This window comes from Clinocottus analis, unplaced genomic scaffold (assembly GCF_023055335.1).
Source record: "Clinocottus analis isolate CAN_PGR_092001 unplaced genomic scaffold, fCliAna1.0.p SCAF_4, whole genome shotgun sequence".
NCBI classification, from domain to species: domain Eukaryota; kingdom Metazoa; phylum Chordata; class Actinopteri; order Perciformes; family Cottidae; genus Clinocottus; species Clinocottus analis.
In genome coordinates this window covers 2,160,593-2,182,078 of record NW_027176153.1, presented here as the reverse complement: position 1 = coordinate 2,182,078, position 21,486 = coordinate 2,160,593, and the positions used below count along the sequence as shown (strand labels likewise).

General features: G+C 43.3%; 3 protein-coding genes across 3 annotated transcripts; 2 read left to right on the top strand and 1 right to left on the bottom strand.

Annotated features, from left to right (window-relative positions):
- Positions 1–538: 538 nt before the first annotated feature.
- On the bottom strand, positions 539–9,403 carry LOC137800044 (intermediate filament protein ON3-like). Its single transcript, XM_068597041.1, has 10 exons — positions 9,349–9,403; positions 3,842–4,107; positions 3,547–3,755; positions 3,381–3,441; positions 2,887–2,982; positions 2,612–2,776; positions 2,383–2,508; positions 1,575–1,795; positions 807–853; positions 539–710 (listed from the first exon to the last, which is right to left on the bottom strand). The coding sequence occupies exons 2-10, from the start codon at positions 4,097–4,099 to the stop codon at positions 628–630; spliced, it is 1,266 nt and encodes a 421-aa protein (XP_068453142.1). The 5' UTR covers positions 4,100–4,107; positions 9,349–9,403; the 3' UTR covers positions 539–627.
- LOC137800045 (deoxyribonuclease-1-like) lies at positions 5,254–9,493 on the top strand. Its single transcript, XM_068597042.1, has 10 exons — positions 5,254–5,317; positions 5,440–5,523; positions 6,232–6,320; positions 6,425–6,511; positions 6,911–7,023; positions 7,185–7,297; positions 8,571–8,728; positions 8,830–8,926; positions 9,038–9,152; positions 9,347–9,493. The coding sequence occupies exons 2-10, from the start codon at positions 5,443–5,445 to the stop codon at positions 9,460–9,462; spliced, it is 969 nt and encodes a 322-aa protein (XP_068453143.1). The 5' UTR covers positions 5,254–5,317; positions 5,440–5,442; the 3' UTR covers positions 9,463–9,493.
- Positions 9,494–10,812: 1,319 nt separating this feature from the next.
- On the top strand, positions 10,813–19,564 carry abtb1 (ankyrin repeat and BTB (POZ) domain containing 1). The gene is made up of 12 exons (XM_068598582.1): positions 10,813–11,145; positions 12,029–12,091; positions 13,191–13,246; positions 13,639–13,783; positions 13,884–14,043; positions 14,168–14,213; positions 14,503–14,619; positions 14,858–14,970; positions 15,061–15,159; positions 15,277–15,444; positions 16,649–16,849; positions 17,944–19,564. Exons 1-12 carry the CDS (start codon positions 11,090–11,092, stop codon positions 18,148–18,150), a joined length of 1,431 nt encoding a protein of 476 aa, XP_068454683.1. The 5' UTR covers positions 10,813–11,089; the 3' UTR covers positions 18,151–19,564.
- Positions 19,565–21,486: the final 1,922 nt, after the last annotated feature.

Here is a 21,486-nt window from a genome sequence, read left to right as displayed (position 1 = left end):
GAACTGTTAATCACCATTATATGAGAAAATATATACTATATAATATAGAGGGGACAATGCTGTGGTAGAGACCTGTCAATCACCGTGTAGCCCCACCCTAAATTATCTGCTGCTTTATAGTGTAGTTTGACTCTAACTGGACCATAACGTAGTGTTTATATATTTAAATAATATAGTATTGAAGAAGACATGAACTTAAACAATGTTTACAAAAGGGATTAAATCAAGAGAGAAGTAGAGTCATTTATATAGACTTCTAAACAACCATAGGAGTCGCCCTCTGGTGGTCAGGAGAGAGAATGCAGCTTTAAGGCACTTAACCCAGAGGTTGCTGCCTGATTACTACTAATAAAAGTAACACAAATGATCATACAGCTGAGAATGTATTTATTGTAACACAGTAATCAATGTGATATATATATATATATATATATATATATATATATATATATATATATATATATATATATATATATATATATATATATATGTATTGGAGGAGAAAAGGAAAAACAAACATACACATGTGGCTCATTGGTGCAGTTGGCTCGTTGAAGGCTACAAAGAGGTTGAAGGTCACAGTTATTTGTTTACAGTTCAATGGTCACAGTGATGCAGCTGGCGGCCTCAGTACATCCTGTCATGAGTCTCCACTGTCTTGATGAGGATTGCACTTTTCCTGCGCAGCTTTTGGTTCTTTACTTTGGTGGCTGTCGAGGAGACAACAGTGAAAATATCACGTACAAACAATGCAGGAACAGGAGTGAAAACAAAACAGTGTTATCTTCAGTTTTAAAAGTACTTACATTTGGTGTCCACTCTCTGGACGTTGACGACGGAGTCATGTCCAAGTCTGTGAGGGAGGAAGCAGGAAGTTAATACAACAAATAAAATACATAAAAGTGTAAGCATTGATGTTCTGGCAACGCTTAAGATGAACTTACAAAAGTCTGCAAGACTGTATGTTTGTTTTAGAGCGTAGATAGAGCTCAGTGTGGCCCCCTTGTGGACATTAGAGGTATATATATATATATATATATATATATATATATATATATATATATATATATATATATATATATATATATATATATATATATATATATATATATATAATTACAAAAATAAAATAAATATATGAAGTATAATAAAGATGTATAAAGATAAACAAAAAAATAAACTATGAATGAATACAATACATATATACACATATGTATAAATATGTATATATAATATAAATATTTAAAAACAAATATATAACAAATATTTAAAAACAAATATATATATTTATATATATACATATGTGTATATATATATATATATATATATATATATATATATATATATATATATATATATATATATATATATATATATATATAAATAAAGATTCTGAATGTATATTTTATTTTTTAAAACTCATTGGAGCCTCTGTGACTTCAAACTGTAAATCACCACGAGGTAAAAACAAATAGAAATAAGTCCTCAAAAATGACCCTTCAGCCGGCGACTTACAGTATTATTTTGTCTTCACGACTCGACACTGCAGAGATCTGCTTTCCTTTGCGACGCACCTTTCCTCCTCTCCCTCCAGCAGCTTCCTGTAGGTGGAGATCTCGATGTCCAGGGCCAGCTTGAGGTTCATGAGCTCCTGGTACTCTTTGACCTGCAGAGCCATGTCCTGCTTGGCCCTCTGCAGAGCCAGCTCCAGGTCCCCGACGCGGGCCCTGGCGTCCCGCACGGCGCCCTCCCCGCGCTGGTCCGCTTGGGATATCTGGCCCTCCAGGTGTGTCCTCTAAAACACAACAAATAAACATAAGATAAACAAAAAATATACCAAAAAAACAATATCAATAATAAAATAATAAATTAAATAACTTAAATGAATTTGAAAAAATGTAATATATAAAAGAAATAAAATACAATAAATACATTTTAAATAAATACATAAAATTAAATATATAAATTAAATAAAATACATTGAATTTATTTTATATAAATAAATTAAATTAAATAAATAAAATACAATAAATACATTTTAAATAAATACATAATAATAAACAATTAATAACACAATAATAATACATAAAAGGAAATACATAAACATAAATAAAATCAAATAATAATATACAGGCTGGTTGCCTCGTTCAAAGAGAGGATTGGAACTGTGTTTCTTGACCTTTCTGTTTTCTGTCACGTCGCTGTGTGAACAGCAATGACCTCTTTTGTTCTTCATGTTTACAGCTTGAAAAGTGTCGCTCTTACTCACGCTAAAGTTGACTTTTCTGGTTTCAAACCCCCGAGGCTTGAAGCATTTGGCGTGTTATCCATCTCACGTTCACACCAAACAACTGATCCTTTGACTCTGTTAACCTCTCTCACCTGAGCCGTCACGGCCTGGATCTCGTTCTGCAGGCGCGACACCATCCTCTGGAGTTCAGATATTTGCCCCTTGGCGCTGCGCATGTCGTCTCCGTACTGGTTTGCCTCGGCGGCCTTCTGGTCCAACTGGAAGGAGAAACGCAGGAGGTCATTGAGCGTCAGGTTTGACGAGGCCGGTTTCTGGTATTCTCGTCCGCTGTAGTTTCTGGCGAGCGCCGCAGCTCTCCACCTTGCTCCTGTGCCAGCTCTCGGCTTCTTCGCGGCTCCTCGCGGCGATGTCCTCGTACTGAGCCTTGACCTGTGACACGATGTGATCCATGTTCAGGCCGCGGGAGTTGTCCATGTGCACCACCACAGACGTCTCCTTCAGGCTCTCCTGCAGCTCACGCAGCTCCTGTTTTATTTATTTAAATGACAAAACAAACACAGCGGCAGTGAGAAGACACACTCCTCACACGCTGTGTGTGTTTCTGCTCACGTCGGAGTCACTTCATGTCGCATTACCTCGTCGTACAGAGAAGTGTAGAAGTCAGATTCATTGCTGATGAAAGAAATCTGGTCATCCAGATCCACCTTGGACATGTAGCCGGCGTCCACGTCCTGCAGGCAACAAACAAACAAACAAACAAACAAACAAACAACCTCACCTCAGACATGCTGGTACTTTAAATGTGTGGCCAATAAAACAATGACTTCTCAGAACAATGCAGCTCAAACGACAAAGAAACAACAAGTGCTACAATTAAATAATGAGATGCAAAGAAACATGTGAAGGAGGTTAAGTTCATTAAAAACCTATAAAAAGAAAAAACAAGCATGAGAAAAATATACAAAAATAAAGTGATTACAGTTAGCTTAAGAAAAGATAATACAGTTTTGAAGCCCAGAAGAAAAATGATAGTAGAGAAAATGCATAAAAAACGTGAATATAATGAGTTTATACAAAAGAGATCAACGTGACGCTCACATCCGTCCTCCATCGTAACGGCACTCTGTACCTTTTTGAGCGAGACGAAGTCCATCTCCGCTTCGTTCCTCTTGTTGATCTCCTTCTCAAACCTGAAACGTCCCCAAAAAAAACACATCGCGTCACATGACGTCTCGTGCGGGCGACGACCGCCTTCACCTCTCGGCCCGCCGGCCCGCCGGCCCGCCGGTCCTCACATGGTCTTGTAGTCGCCCACGCTCTTGTGCACGGCGCCGTTCTCCGCGTCCAGCTGGCGCTTGTCGCCGTCGATGACGTCCAGCTGCTTCTGCAGGTTGCTGATGTAGGCCTTCAGCATGGGCTCCACGTTGGAGGCGGCGGCGGTCTGGCCCTCCAGCAGCGTCCACTTGGTCTCCAGCATTTTGTTCTGCTGCTCCAGGAATCTGACCTGCGGCACGAAGAGGAAGCGTCGACCTCTAGCCAAAGACGTCTCATCTGGGTTTTTTATATCTGCGTGAATGAAACCAACGTCACCTTGTCGATGAACGAGACGAAGCGGTTGTTCAGACCCTTGATCTGCTCCTTCTCCTGGTTGCGGACCAGCTGCACGGCGGGGTCGATGTCGATGTTCACCGGGGCCAGCAGGCTGCGGTTGAAGGTCACGGCGGTGATGGGGCCCGCCGCCTGGTCGCTGAGCCGGGGGATGGAGTAGGAGCCCAGGGAGACGCTGCTGAAGCCCCCCGAGGGCCTCCGCTGCCCGGGCCGGCTGCTCTGATGGCTCCTCAAACTCATGCTCACGGCTGGATGGAGGACAGGGATGCTCTGAGCTCAGTGTGTGTGTGACTGTGTGTGTGTGTGTGTGTGTCGTCTTATCTCCCAGGTCCTGCTTTATAGGCGGGTGGATGGGTGTGGCGCGATAGTGGAGCTATGCGGCGGCGTGTGGCTGAACCGGTCCGGCGGGTGTCCTCCCACCCGCCTCCCCCGCAGGGGGGGAAGAAAGAAAAGTTGCATTGTTTTGTGTCGTTCAGATGGAATCCAGACGGCCAGGAATTGTGATCCAGGAAGACGTCGACCATCAACCATCATGAGACTGAAAAATAACATCAGGAGAAATATGGATTGGTTTTATGACAAAATGAGGTTTTGCTAGAGCGTAACGTTGTGTTTCTTTACACAAACGTGCTGAGTTTCACCCAACAACGAGCCAAGATAGTCTATTATTATTATTATTATTATTATTATTATTACTGTTTGACATAACTTTAGACGATACCAAACACAAAACTAAATTCCAAAAGCATTTCTGTTGTTTCAGCCTGGAGTAAAAACTGCTGTTATCTCTCTCGGCTTTTCATCTTTAATGCGTAATAATACTATCTTGTCACAGAAAGCAATGTTTTACTATTTCTGCCTTGTTTTGTTTGTTAATTCTTAACATTAGATATTCTTCTTCTCTCATTTACATCCTCATATTTGAAGTCGGCCCTTAGGCCGCCGACAGAAACAAATATTTGTCCATTTCTGCCTGTTTTATGTTTACTTAGTGACAGACTGACACAGCATCATAGTGTTCCAGCCTTGTAGGAGAGTGGTTTTAAGTATATTCAATTAATTTAGACTCAACATGTGTTATTTTGTAAGAAAATGTATTTTAAATGGCACATGGGTTGAGAAACATGGTTTTCTTGCAGTAAATAAAACTACACATTCATTGTTTAGTCTGTGGCGTCTTAAGATTATAAAAAAGTATTTCAAACCTGTAAAGTATGTGAAATATGTTGTTGTGTTATGAGTCTAAATGTGGGTGTTGTTCCAGCAGACATGGTGTGATGTCATCGTCTTGGAGTGGACACAAAGACAGAACTGGGCTGTCTTCTTTGTGTCAAACTTCCTTTTCAAACCGTCGCTCTCCTTCAGCCAATCGCCGCCTCGCTCCAAGACAAACATGACAGAGAAAATAATCCTCTCACACAACCAGGTGTAGTTTGTTCTGGAGGTTCAGCCATCAAGGTGAGGGAGGCGTGTGTGTGTGTGTGTGTGTGTGTGTGTGTGTGTGTGTGTGTGTGTGTGTCTCTATTTAAACCAACACTGATTTTGACATGAATGTAAATGTCTGTATTCGCTCTTCTCAGATCATGAAGATCGCCTCGTTCAACGTGCAGAGGTTTGGGCTGACCAAGGTCTCCGATCCAGAAGTTCTGTCAGCGCTGGTCAAGGTAACGCGCTACACAGCTACAGAGCAGCAAATAACATCAACAGAGCAGCACAGAGCAACTACAGAGCGGCTAAAGAGCATCTACATAGCAGCAAATAGCATCTAAAGAGCAGCAAATAGCCTCAACAGAGCAGTTACAGAGCATCTACATAGCAGCTAAAGAACATCTACATAGCAGCTAATAGCAGCTAAAGAGCATCTACATAGCAGCTAAAGAGCAGCTAATAGTAGCTAAAGAGCAGCTACAGAGCAGTTACATAGCAGCTACAAAGCAGCTAAAGAGCAGCTAATAGCAGCTAAAGAGCATCTACATAGCAGCTACAAAGCAGCTAAAGAGCATCTACATAGCAGCTAGATAGCAGCTAAAGAGCATTTACATAACAGCTACATAGCAGCTACATAGCAGCTAAAGAGCAGCTAATAGTAGCTAAAGAGCAGCTACAGAGCAGTTACATAGCAGCTCCATAGCAGCTAAAGAGCATCTACATAGCAGCTAATAGCAGCTAAAGAGCAGCTAAAGTACAGCTAAAGAGCAGCTACATGGCAGCTAAAGAGCAGCGCTGAGTTTTGGAAACGCAGCCAAGAAAGGAACAATAAATCATTTGAAGTGTAAATGAGTCCTGCAGGATACCGGTGCAATCAGCGGTTTAGATGAAAGAAAACAAAAGAAAACGTTGTGTCTTTTTTTTGTTGCTTTTGTTTTCTGCAGATTGTGTCTCGGTACGACATCGTGGTGATCCTGGAGGTGGTGGACGTGAGCGGAGCATCTGTTAAAACGTTATTAAAAGAACTAAACAAGTGAGTTTACTTCTCTTTCTTTTTTCCCCTGAATGAAGCAAAGCTTTTTGTTGTTGTTGTTGTTGTTGTACTATATGTACGCGTCCTTTTTGCCGTCCCGTCAGAGCCAACACGAGCCATCACTACGCCCTGCAGCTCAGCAGCCGCCTGGGGAGGAACCGCTACAAGGAACAGTTCTTGTTCCTGTTCAGGTGAGGTCCAATCACGTCTGATGCACTAAAATGTCTTTTAAAAACAAATTAAATATACTTTATTGGAGTTTGTGCATGATATGACGTACAGGGATCAGCGAACACATATTTGTGTGTGTGTGTGTGTGTGTGTGTGTTGATCTGTTTACAATAGTAATGAAGAAAGTGACAGTAAAGTAGAGCCAACAGACAATATAAAGGAAAAAAAAATTAGAAAATACAACTAAAAAATAGAAAATATGGAGAAATAATTGATCAAAACACGCCCACACACACACACATGGCCTTTACGTTTGATCACAGAGTTTGTGATGCATAGATTTGGTGACAGTAAATCAGATGGACACAACCCGACGCACCTTCATCGTCACTAAGATGTCTCATCGTCTCGCCTGAAAGGGACGACGTCGTCGACCTGATCGACTGCTACCAGTACGAGGACGACCAGGTGGACGACGAGGACGCTTTCGCCAGAGAGCCGTACGTTCTGCACTTCAAGCCGCGCAACACGGGTCAGTCCAGCGACACGTCTGAACGTGTCCGTGCAGAGACTTTGTTTGAAGGAATATTTAGCTTGGCATGCGGCTCAAAAGGAGCAGGTTCCTCTAGTTCAGTCGGACGGCATCAGGCCGTGAGATGTGTGTGGTGACGGGGCAACGCTTTCTGTTCGCAGTGCTGGAGGACGTGGTGCTGATCCCGGTCCACGCCACGCCGTGGGACACCGAGAGAGAGCTGGACGAGCTGTACGAGGTCTTCCTGGCGGTCCGAGACAGGTGGAAAACGGATGTGAGTTGCGTCCCTCGCTTGTGTCCCGCAGTCACAGCAGGAGTCAAAGATCGAAGCGGCGTTCACGCTCATTGTGCAACGTCAGTCGTGCACAACGGGACTGAGTTTCAACACAAGACGCACAACACAGCGGTGCATTCCTGTACTCTCATGGGCAGAAAACATGGCCGACACCTTCCCATTGGGAAGCCAACGATATGTGACATGTAGCTGATTCTACGTGACATTTAAGTGACTCGACGTGACATTTAGGTGACGCTACGTGACATTTAGGTGACTACGTGACATTTAGGTGACTCTACGTGACATTTAGGTGATTCTACGTGACATTTAGGTGACTACGTGACATTTAGGTGACTCTACGTGACATTTAGGTGATTCTACGTGACATTTAGGTGACGCTACGTGACATTTAGGTGACTCTACGTGACAATTAGGTGACTCTACGTGACATTTAGGTGACTACGTGACATTTAGGTGACTATGTGACATTTAGGTGACGTTACGTGGCATGTAGGTGACTCTACGTGACATTTAGGTGACTCTACATGACATTTAGGTGACTCTACGTAACATTTAGGTGACTCTACGTGACATTTAGGTGATTCTACGTGACATTTAGGTGACTACGTGACATTTAGGTGACTCTATGTGACATTTAGGTGACTCTACATGACATTTAGGTGATTCTACATGACATTTAGGTGACGCTACGTGACATTTAGGTGACTCTACGTGACATTTAGGTGACTCTACGTGACATTTAGGTGACTCTATGTGACATGTAGGTGACTCTACGTGCCCTATTGGTGATTTTATGGGACATTTTACGTCAAATAACATGACATTCAGCTGACGCTTTCATCCAGAGAGACTTACAGTAAGTGAATTCAACCGTGAGGACAAACCTACAACTACAAGAATCAATAAAGTACTGTTACTTTAATGACGTTAAACTACAAAATGCTGTCAGTAAGAGACATTTAAGTGCTTTAAGTGTTACCAGTGGCAGAACTGAGGAAACAATGTTTCCAAAGGATGTAAAGCTAATGCCGCCAAGCCACGGCCCTGTGGACCAACAGTGACACCCGAAAGTCGAGCTTTCAATCAGTTCAACATTCATAACAGGGCATATGTATCTTACAACAGAGAAGTCACACCAAGTCTGTGGTTTCTGAACTTTGAGTGATGTTCCAGCGTGGATCTGTCTATTGACGGAGGCCTTTTAAGCACCGTTATTCTCCCTAAAATTATCCTGTCCGATTTCCTCCAGAACATCATGATCCTGGGGGATTTCAAGGCCGACCGAGCGTACGTCAACCAAGACGAGATGAAGGACATTCGCATCCGCAGCGACAAGAATTTCCACTGGCTGATCGGCGACGACGTGGACACCGCGTCCAGCACGTCACAGCGCCGCTCCTACGACCGGCACGTCTGCGCCGCCCACACCACCGCATTCATGCCATTCCAGGAGGAGAGGAGCCGTGCGCGTGTGCGTTTATCTGAACGAGTGACTTTGTGCACAACAGGATCGTCGTGTACGGAGAAGACATGCTGGCGGCCTTCGTGCCCGACTCAGCCAAGCCGTTCAACTTCCACGAGGAGTTTTCCATGACGGAGGAAATGGTGAGGCGACTCTGATCTAATCTGACGACACGTCCTGCCACTTCTAGGTGTGTGTGTGTGTTCGTCTGTGTGTGTGGCAACAATAACTCAGTGTTCGTCGTCCTCCTGCAGGCCCTAAGAATCAGCGACCACTACCCGGTGGAGGTGGAGCTACGCGAAGCCCCGCCCTTCTGGATGGCGAAGAATCACCAAAGGTGTGACGGCGTCGAGGCCGGGCGAGCTTCAGGTAACCGTCAGAGCAGAGCTGCGATTCACCGACCGTCCTGCGAGAGGCGTCTGGGACGGGAGCTGACCTACTGGAACGCGTGGAATTTAAACCTCTTGTTAAACTATTTGACTCCACTTAAAAGGTGTTACTTATTTAAAAGCGTGTGTGTGTGTGTGTGTGTGTGTGTGTGTGTGTGTGTTCTCTCCTCACAGACCGCCTGCAGGGTGATGTGTTGGCGCTGCAGAAGGAAAATCTCTTGTTGGAGCGAGAAAAACTTCAGCTGCAGATCTCCTTGCTGAAGCAGCGGCTGGTCTCCCTGAAGAAGTGACGAGAAGATCTCACACCACGACATGTTTATTTTGTTCTTATTACAGTTTCCTTGACGTTTGTCTAATTTTGATTTTGTATCGCAAACATGTATAAACAATGGTTTCATACACGATTGTTGCCCTTTGATTGGTTTGACCTTCACCGTGACATCACCGAGGCCGCTACACGCTGATGACATCACTGAGGCCGCTACACGCTGATGACATCACTGAGGCCGCTACACGCTGGTGACATCACTGAGGCCGCTACTTGCTGGTGACATCACTGAGGCCGCTACACGCAGGTGACATCACTGAGGCCGCTACACGCTGGTGACATCACTGAGGCCGCTACACGCTGGTGACATCACTGAGGCCGCTACACGCTGGTGACATCACTGAGGCCGCTACACGTTGATGACACACTTGTCACACGTGTCTTCCACACTAATAGAAAGGTTTTTTTTTATTGACAAAATGTAAGATACAAAGAATTCAGGTAAAAAAAAATTGCACCACATACAGAACATAGGTAGGTAAAATAACACATGCTGTAACATGTTATAAAATAACACAACACGTATGTATGCACATACACACATATAAATTAGATTGTATATAAATATAAAATAAATATGCATATATATATGTTTACAAATATAAATATACATACATAAATATATCAAATGAAATACATATACATCTAAATAAATACACAATAATATATATATATATATATATATAAATATATTTATATATATAGACTATACTATATTCATATAAAAAGTAATATTGATAATATATATATATATATATATATATGTATATATAATATACAACAGTATATATATATATATATATAATATTTATACATATATTTTGCATAATATATATAAATTATATATATTATAATATGTCACTCTATTACGAAGAGAGTTACATTAAAATATAAAAGTGAGTGAATTTCAATAATGCAGTTTATGAATGTAAATATTGTGCTGCAACATATTGAAGTCACTACAACGTTGAACAGCGCCCCCCTCTGGTTTGGCGTCGTAAATAAATATATTTTATCTTTTCAACAACACGGCGATGGAACGCGATGACGTGTGCTGCATTCACGTGTCCTGCGCGAGCCCCGTTCTTCTGCGTTGTCGCGGCAGATAGCCCGAGCTGCCGCTCCCGCCGGCGGCTGGACGCGACAACCGGTACAACCTGTTGTCCAATGAACACTCGTGTGATGTGTGTGTGTTTTATTACAGCGGAACATATGTAGTTTTGTGTTTATTGGTGTTGCGTGGAAATAATAAAAACATCGTTGCGTCGTCAGATTCCCTGTTATTCTCGACACCCCGTGAAGCAGACGCAACTCTGGATCACGTGACTCCCGCAGCACTTCCACCGCCCCCCTGAAGGAATAGAGCAGTTTTGTAAACAACTGTGTAAACAACACACACACACCACACACACACACAGACCACCAAACACCTCCCCAAAAAGGTGAGCAGCGACAGCAGCAGCGAGCCACCGTCCTGCCCCTGAAGCTCACCCGGGTCCTCGCGCTCACACTCGGGTCCTCGCGCTCACCTGTCCGGGTCGACGGGCCGTCTCGATGCCTCACAGGGGACCGAGAACACCGCGGGGATCATGGACGTGTACGACCTGTTCAGTAGCTGCAGGAAGGGCGACGTCTGCAGAGTCAGGTAACAGCTGCTCAGCTCGGTGTGTGTGTGCTTGTGTGTGTGTGTGGTGTGCGTGCATGTGTTATGATTATTTCCTGTTGTGTTCAAATATATATATATATATATATATATATATATATATATATATATATATATATATATATATATATATATATATATATATATGAACAACTGCTGCTTTTCTAGCAGATATCTCTGCGTTGTTTTCGCAGAGGTAAACAAGTTGTGACGTAGCTCGCGTTTACGCGCAAGTCAGCTGCTCGGTTTACGCACAGGACATCAAACACTGCGATCATAATCATAATCATAATAATGAAGACAGCAACATGGAGGAGTCCTCGTTGCAGTTCAATCCTCGGGGATCACAAGAGACAGACAGTCTGTTGCAGTGCTTCCTAAAACACGGGAAGGCATCGTGTTGCGTTCATTTAAAGCCATTATAATCTACTTTAATCTATTACTCGACACGTGAGTGTGTGCATATAAGTTCCTCCACACACCGCGTGAAAGGCAGAGGAACATCCCTCCTAACTTGTCCCGTCTCTGGAGCTCGAGCAGGATCCTGAACGCACCATTAAATGCCACCTGAATCCTGTTACACAGCAGGTTGGGCCGTGCTCGTGCAGAGCGCGGTCCTGTTTTCACATCATGAGGGATTTGCATGTCGGCCTGTTGATGACTTGACCCAAATACTGTTTATTCCGCCGCTGGTCACGAGGAGGGAAGCGTGCAGACCGTCTCTGCATGCAGCTCGCAGGCCGTGATGCCAACACTAAACATTACACCATCACATGTGGAGATGTGGAGGGACTCCCTCCTCTCATGGCAGAAGCTTCTGGATGCATGTGGTGTGTAACGTCTCGCTCCTCTCATGGCCTCTCAGGTACCTTGTTGAACAGCGAGACGTGGCCCTCAATGTGAGAGACAAGTGGGACAGCTCCCCTCTGTGAGTACCACGTCAAGGCAAATGTTCATTTTTATATTTAATGTTGCTTTATATGTATGTATGTATGAACACTACTGTGACAAAACTCTATCTATCTATCTATCTATCTATCTATCTATCTATCTATCTATCTATCTATATGTCCATCTATCTATCTATCTATCTATCTATCTATCTATCTATCTATCTATCTATCTATCTATCTATCTATCTATCTATCTATATGTCCATCTATCTATCTATCTATCTATCTATCTATCTATCTATCTATCTATCTATCTATCTATATGTCCATCTATCTATCTATCTATCTATCTATCTATCTATCTATCTATCTATATGTCCATCTATCTATCTATCAATATGTCCATCCATCTATCTATCTATCTATCTATCTATCTATCTATCTATCTATCTATCTATCTATCTATCTATCTATCTATCTATCTATCTATCTATATGTCCATCTATCTATCTATCTATCTATCTATATGTCCATCTATCTATCTATCTATCTATCTATCTATCTATCTATCTATCTATCTATCTATCTATCTATCTATCTATCTATCTATATGTACATCTATCTATCTATCTATCTATCTATCTATCTATCTATCTATCTATCTATCTATCTATCTATCTATCTATCTATCTATCTATATGTCCATCTATCTATCTATCTATCTATCTATCTATCTATCTATCTATCTATCTATCTATCTATCTATTTATCTATATATATCTATCTATATGTACATCTATATGTACATCTATCTATCTATCTATATGTACATCTATCTATCTATCTATCTATCTATCTATCTATCTATCTATCTATCTATCTATCTATCTATCTATCTATATGTACATTTATCTATCTATCTATCTATCTATCTATCTATCTATCTATCTATCTATCTATCTATCTATCTATCTATCTATATGTACATCTATCTGTAGATACATCTATCTATTTATCCATCTATCTATCTATCTATCTATCTATCTATCTATCTATCTATCTATCTATATGTACATTTATCTATCTAACGTGACCTCATCATCATGTTACAGTGTGAGCGCTCTTGTTCTTCAGGTATTACGCTTGTCTCTGTGGCCATGAGGAGTTGGTCCAGTACCTGTTGGCTAATGGTAAGATTGTTAATACATAATTAATGAATAATGAAGTAATGCACACAGGACTAGACCGCTGCTCTCTGTGGAGTGCTGACTGCTTCACTGCCTTCACACGAGCCCTGTAAACATCTTCAGACACGTTCACAGTTCTTTTATCAGTAAATATGTTTGTACAAACATGTTTTTGCACGAATACATCAACACTCTGCAGTTTGCTGCGGCAGGAAGCGAGATGAGCCGCGGACGGACGCACAGAAGCACGGTCACTCACCCACGCACGCTTTTCTTGGCAGCGATAATAATAATGAAAGCGTTAAAGCAACCTTAGTTCAGCATGAAAAGTTGTGTTTAATGAATCATGCATTTGTTGTTTTTGTTGTTGTTGTTGTTGTTGTCTTTGCTTCCAGGAGCAAAGTGTGAAGCCAACACGTTTGACGGCGAGCGCTGCATGTACGGCTCTCTGAGCGAGTCGGTTCGCCGGCTGCTCAAAGACTACAAGTGCATCAGCATGCGCGCCATGCAGCGCGACGACTTCAACTACTTCCTGCACATGTGAGTCGGCCATTTTTGTTTTTGAATCAAAGCGGTTTCGGCGTTGAGACAAAGTAAAACGCAGCAGGCCCCTCCCCCCTCCCCTCTCCTCTGCAACCAGGTTGCTGGAGCAGGGGCCGCACGCCGACGTCAAGTTCCTGGTTCACGGGCAGATATTCCCGGCCCACCGATGCATCCTCAGCGCCCGCTCCGAGTACTTCACCGAGATGTTCCAGACCAAGTGGAACGGGAAGAGCTTGATCACCCTCAAGCACCCGCTGGTAGAGAAACTCGCTTTGTAGTTTATGATGATCACGCTGCGTGCTAGCAGCTCTGCTCATTAGACGTCGTGTCTTCGGGCGCGTCGCGTCTATCTGTTCGGGTAAAAGACGTTTTGATTTTCAGATCAACCCTTCGGCCTTTGGAGCCATCCTGCAGTATTCCTACACAGGTGAGCTGCGAATCATTGAAGTGTTGGACTGTTCCTTTAAGTGGAGGTGACCTTTGACCTTGTCCCAGACGTGTCTGATGGATTCTGTCTGGAGGAATTAACAGGAAGTGGAAGCTGAGCAGAAACAGGACGCTAAACTGGAGCTAACAGCTGACGGTTAGCTGTTAGCTCCAGTGCTGCTAACGTAGCTCTCGTTCTGTTGCCTTTGTTTGAATGAGTATGGATAATAACGATCAAGCAGCAAAACATTTATTGCGATGACAGCAGTGTTCTGTTTGTTTCCCTTCAGGACGGATGGATATCGACATCAGCCTCGTGGAGGACTGCAGGCGACTCGCTAAGCAGTGCAGGATGGCCGGTCTCATGGAGGAGCTGGAGAACAAATGCAAACAGCTGTATGAGTTCGGTACGATCAGATTAACGCTTATTATTTAACGTGAGACATGATGAGCTCGTAGTGTGCAGAAGGGATCGGGTAGCGTGTGACACGTGTTGTTGTTGTTGTTGTTTCTGGAGAGGTGATCAATGATACAAGGACATGATCAGTGCAGAGAATATAGACTATTTTACTTCACATGAATTAATGTCTGTCTTTGTTTCTTCCTTCCTTCCTTCCTTCCTTCCTTCCCGTCCTCGTACCAAAGTGTCCAACAAGCCGGGGATCTGTGTGAAGGTCCTCAGTCTGGATCCTCACCGATGTCAACTCCAGGAGGAGATGGCTCAGCTGGCAGACTGCGCTCTTCCCACCGAGCTGAGAGTAAGTAAGCGCACGGCGGCCGGAGGAGAGCGAGGACACACGCCGCGTTGCTGCTCAACGAAGCCGTCTGACTCGTCTCTCCGTTGACAGGTCGGGTTCGGAGAACTTCCCTTCAACAGAGTCGACCACTTCCCGACTTTCCCCGACATCTGCTTCAGAGTCGACGGCTTCAACTTCCTGTGCCACAAGGTGCGAACGAACAAGAAAGCTTACACAACAACACAACACCCGAGGGCTCTTTACAGCCCCGCCCCCTGCCTGTCACTCAAATAATTACTAGTTTTTGGTTTGCGTTTTTGTCTGCAGGCGTTTTTCTGCGGACGCAGCGATTATTTCAAAGCCCTGCTGGAGGACCACTTCAGCGAGGGCGGGCAGCTGCAGTCGCAGCCCGGCACGCCGGTGATCACGCTGCACAACATCTCCCATGAAATATTCACCCACGTCATGTACTACATCTACACCGACGACACCGAGGTGAGCGCGCGGGGGCCGCCTGCGTTCGTTCTGTGCGGAGTTTACAGAAGCAAACGTGGTTTTTAAAAGCAGTCGTTAGTCAGTCGACCAGCGGAGGAGTCGTTAGAGGAAACAGTAAAACAGAAGCTTTTTATGGAGCCGCTTGCGGCCGGAAAACTGGTTCAGCTCCAGCTCGTTAACAAGGAGAAGTGTGTGAAAGGTGAAGCGGTGATTTTATTATGCACAACGAGAAAGAAAAAATGTTCTTCCTGTTGTATTTGAACTCATCCTGATAACGTTCTAATTGACTCGCGCCAAATGCTCATTCATACTGAACAGAGCCTGAACGCATCATAATGTAACTGAATGGAGCCTCCACACGTTGGCACAGACGGAGAGCTACAGCAACGTTAGCAGCACCAGCGCTAACAGCTAATTGTGAGCTGTTAGCTCCAGTTTTCTAACGTGTTGGACTGTTCCTTTTAAATGGAGGTGACCTTTGACCTTGTCCCAGACGTGTCTGATGGATTCTTTCAGGAGGAATTAACAGGAAGTGGAAGCTGAGCAGAAACAGGATGCTAAACCGGAGCTAACAGCTGACGGCTAGCTCCGGTGCTGCTAACGTTGCTAGCTCTTGTTCTGTTGCTCATGGTGTGACATCATCTATGAAGCGTTAACGCCCATCTCCCGACTGCATTTGTTTTATTGAATATGGATCATAACGATCAAGCAGCAAAACATTTATTCCACACTTTTTATTTTTGTTTTTGTTTGATTTAAAAAATGTTGAATTTTTTACACCTCATGTGTATGTCGCTCTCCTAAAATTGTTTGAAAATAAAAAAAATGTAATAACTATCATATAACCCTGCTTATTATGCGTCTTCAGAGCAATGCAACAAATTCAATATTTAACGTATAAACTGTGTGGGAACAAAAAGTACAGTAACATTTTCCTGATTTTTCAAAGTTCAACCAGTGGCTGTAAACAGTAAAATTACCTTTTTTTCTTTGGTAATGTCACCTTAAAGCTCGTCATCAGAGCGGCTAAAAGCTACGATCAACAATATGGATCTGTATCCTTTGTTCTTTTTACGTCTGCCTGTGAAATGCATTACTACTGGTTTTGATGCGCTGCGCTCCGATCGCCCGGGGGTTCGATTCCTCGTGCAGAACTGGCACATCTCTGACTGACCGACTCTGTGTTTGTGTTTTTCACGCGCAGCTGATAACGGACGTGGTGTTCGACGTGCTGTGCGTGGCCGACATGTACCTGCTGCCCGGCCTGAAGCGCCTCTGTGGGAAGGCGCTCACCAAGACCATCTGCGAGGACAACGTGGTGTACATGTGGAAGATGGCCAAGCTCTTCCGTCTCTCCCGGCTGGAGGACAACTGCACCGTGTTCATGGCCAGGATCATCGAGCGGGTGCGTGTCTGTTTCCATGTGCCGCACAACAAGAGGGCGTCTGGGATCTCGCAGCCGGCGGCTGAAGCGCACACAACATATGAATTTGGAGCCAAATTTAGCTTGAGGATGGAGGAGGGGGAACATGAACGCCCCATAAAACTACAATCTGTCCTTTAGACATTTCAGGCTTTTTACAAATTTAAACAAACACCAAATAGGGGTTTTTATGGGAGGTGCTGGTTGCATGTATATATTTTTTATTCATTCCACTTTTAGACAGAGCCAGGCTACTTGTCTTTGTGCTAAGCTAACCATGTCATAGCTCTGGCTTCATGTTTAGCAGAAAGACATCTCATCTAACTCTTAAACGAATAAGCGTATTTCCCAAAATGCCAAACTGTCCCTTTTAACCTTTTTAGAAACCGTGTGAAAATCCTCCTGCTCCCATTTTAAGTCCCAGCATGCCCCATTCAGACAATCATTTGGCAGAAAATACATAATTCTTCCATTTTTGAATCAAACGACACAGTTTTTTGACTGAAACTCCTTCCTAACAGACCAAGACTTTGTTTTATTGTGATTGTTGTTGCAGGTTCTGATTCTTTAGGTCCTAATCTTTCCATAAAGGTGTCTTATTGACGCTCCAGGAGGCATTTTTGGGGAATCTGGCTCGTATCATGCTGGATGTTCATAGTTACCATCAAAATATCTTTTAAAAGTGATTTTTTTTGCAGATATACATTTTTTTCCCAAGACTTTGCTGAACAAATACATACAATAAACACAAGTATTGGAATTAATTTGGGGTTCCTACAACGACTCAAACACAGGGGAAAGGAGGTCTGGAGACAAAATTGGTTCCACAGTTTTCAACGAGTTAAAAAAGGGCTCCTATCAAATTGATTTTATGTAAAAATACTAAAATAATTTTCCATCTTCTCCATGAGCGCCACACATAACTGTTCAGCTTAGCGTCTGTGAGCTACAGGTGCTAGATTCAACACCTGCACTCTCAGGTCGTCGATCTGGACAGGTGAGCCCCGCTGGCCCCGCCCCTTTCCCTCCTCCCCCTCAGGATACGACTCACACCTGTCTAACCCGTCTGTCCGCAGCTGGTGGAGCAGGATGAGTTCGCGGAGATCATCAAGGAGGACGCGGCGTCCGTGGGCGAGCGCCAGGAGACGGACTCCGTCCCCCTGGTGGACGAGATCCGCTACCACATCACCAGCAACGTGCAGACCTACAGCGCCATCGAGGAGGCCAATCAGAAGCTGGAGGCCTTGGAGGAACTGCTCTGCAGCATCAACATTTACTGCTGACGGCGCCGCAGGGTTTGAACGTTTTTTACGGGAGAGGGGATGAGAGAGGTGGAACTTGTGTCTGTGTGTTTTTTATTTTATTTACAGTATATTGTACAGAATATATATTTGCAGATGAATGTTCCGATGCATAAGCTCTAAAAAGGTGAAGTCCACGATTCTGGAGGAATCCACTCAATACTTTGAGTTTATCCTCCCGTCTCTTTACTCATCCAAGTCCTTTTCCCCACAGTCCCATGCACGAGCATGAGCGCCCCCTGTGGCCGACTGTACGTATGAACGACCATCTTTGACATGGATTAGGAGTACTGGATTAGAATAAGATGACTGCGCCCGTACATTATTTTTTAAATACATTTGGTACACGATACCAAGCTCTGCAAGGTGGTGTTTGGGGAAATTGTGCATGACGTATTTTACACACGTAGGTTTGTTTTAGGAATTCTTTTTAAGCCGCCAAAAAAGTAATTTAGCTCTTTTAAACTCCAACAAAGTGCAGCACCGGCCCTCCCATGAGATGTTATCGTGATGCTCTGTGCTCGATACCTCCGGGTAAAAAGATGTGATGATGGAGGACACGTTCACTTCCTTCATCTGGAAAATATTTTTGAACCTCCATTTTTATGTTAAGTTCCATATAATATAGTTTTATTTTGTATTAAATGCGCTGACGCATGCAACTTTTATTTTTCTGATTGGATGTGGCGGCTGAACTTCGTTGCTTTTGTGTGACACTTTATCGTCATTATTACACTTATTCCCCTTTAATATATTCCTACCCTTCTATTTAAACCTTTAAATGAAAAGAAAGGGACTTCCTGCTGCCTTGTATGCGACACCTCTCCTGCCCAGCGTGCACACAAAAAAACATAAAGCTGTTACTGAAATGTTTGCATGTAAAATCCACCATGAGGAACTGGAGAGGAGACCTGTTTGTGGGGTTTTTGGTAAATAAACATGGTGTTGCACGCACGAGTTGTTTATTCAGATTATTTGATGTTTTTTTTGCATTTCAGTGGTTTTACTTACATGATTCATGACGTCACATGTCGACCTCTGACATGAAAACTACACTTTCTTTCATTTTGGTAGCGAGAAATCTGAGATGTGTAATCATGTTGGTTTGGTTTTATTAAATATAGCTGCAGGATTAAAGACAATAGCTTCCACCTCAGACGGTACCACGTCAGTTTAGCTCGATTTAGCATACTTTTGTTTTTGTTAAGCAGCTACAGGGACGATTTAAACAATTTTTCAATGTACATTATTTGGAAAAACGTACATATTTTTAGTTGTAATGACAGAGTGGTGCAAGTTACATGTTTGACTCTCTAGAAAACTAGTTTTCAGCACCACACTCCCTTCAGAAAACCTTATTTTCCTGCAGTAAGAGGTCTGACAGTCTGAAACTGTGTTTTTTAAAGGGATTGTGTCATACAAACTGGTACAAGTGGTAAATAAATTAATAAAAGCTAAGACAGTGTATTTCCTGACTGTAATAGAAAAGTCAAGAGGTCAAACTGAAATGATCTGGGATCAGCTACTCAAGCTAACGACGTACAGAAGCTGCAGCAACTCAACATTAACAGAAAACTGTCAAATGATCCGGCTGAAGTGGCAAAAATGGCAGAATGTTTCTCCCTTGATCACACGTCTGTACAGCAGATCCATCGGAGCCGACCTCCAGCAGGAGAACTGTCCCTCAGTCAGAGGTCACGAGAATAATCGGCTCTCTTAAACCAAAAGCAAAGGTATGTTTGGTATGGATGCTGAGCAGAGAACTCTTAACGGAGCCCACGAGCAAAATCATGGAGCTCTCCATCTCTCAGAGCATGTTTACCAGTGTTTGGAAGTCAGCTGCTGTTCCGGTATTTAAAAAGCAGAGATCCTGTTTCTACCTCCAGTTACAGACCCATCGTCCTGCCAACAGTCTCAAAGGTTGCAGAGACGTTGGTGGCTGATTTAAACGCCGGCCCTTTTGCCCTCCGTCCAGTGCAACTCGGCTTCAGACACAGTTATTCTCCTGTTTCTTCACAGAACAAAAATATAGTGTCTATTGGACAGAGGTTGTTGTTGGAGTTGTATTTCTGGATCTCAAGAACGTGTTTGACATGATAAACTTGTGCTTTTGTCCAAGTTGCCAAGCGACAGTTTCTCCTCAGGTGAACTTAAATGGATTGAATCGTAATGGATAAATATTACGTCCACTATGTCCAAATATCAGTGGCGGGCCGTCAGAGCTTTCTCAGCATCTCTGAAGGCCTTAACAGAATCATGAAGTTATCAATATTTTATAATAAAATTTAAAAAATATAAATATATTTTTTATAGTTAAAAGTTATAGATTTTTTTTATATATATAATGTAATTATTTTTCAGAAATACACTCCGTGTATTATAATATTTCTCCTTCATCTGCTCCTTCAGGCCTCTTCATGGCTTCTTCCTGTTTAACAGCATTTTTTATCCAATCACACGTCACCTGTCTTCCTCTCTGGACGAGCAGCCTTCTGGAGACCCGAGGCGTGTGATTGGTCACAGGGCGCACGTGACCATTAAGATGCGCTGTGATTGGTCACAGGGCGCACGTGACCATTAAGATGAGCTGTGATTGGTCACAGAGCCCATGTGACCATTAAGATGCGCTGTGATTGGTCGGTGAAGCTACCGTCTCAAACCCAGAAGCTAGATTATTTTTTTTTTCATTTGCAGTCATATTTAATCATAAACTAGCCGCAGCGCTGTAGTTGCTGCTGCACCTGGGGGTGCAGGTGCTTCTCCCCGCGGCCTCTCCTTGGTGCGGGGAGAAGTTGCTGCTTGCTTGACCTCTCCTCCTCTTCAACAGTTTGTCATCACATCTGCAGGACCAGAGGTGCAGCAAGAGGAGATTGTGATTTCCCGCTCAGGAAAAGTGCTTTCAGTCGTTTAGCATTTTCTGTACTAGCTGCACGAGACGGGACGTCCAGTCCAGGAACTAATTGAGATGTACGGACATACAGTTCTTTGAAACAACTACACAAATGATTGATGGATGCCCAGCTGTGTCGGCACTAGAACACAACTGCTGTCCATGTTGGACTTTCTCTCTGTCTGTCTCGACTTTCCCATCATCCACCTGCATGTCTTTTATTGTTTGTTGAGCTGTGTTTCACTGTTGTGCACCCATTGTAAAAGCCTCAGCATTGTTATCATCCTTGTATACTTCATTTTATTAAATTTCTGTTTGTTTTAGTTTTTCAACATCTACAGATGGAAAAGAGCCTCTTGGCTAACTCTGGCCCATTTAACAGAAATGTGTTTTATTAATTAATGTGCACTGTCCTCTTATTAAATAAA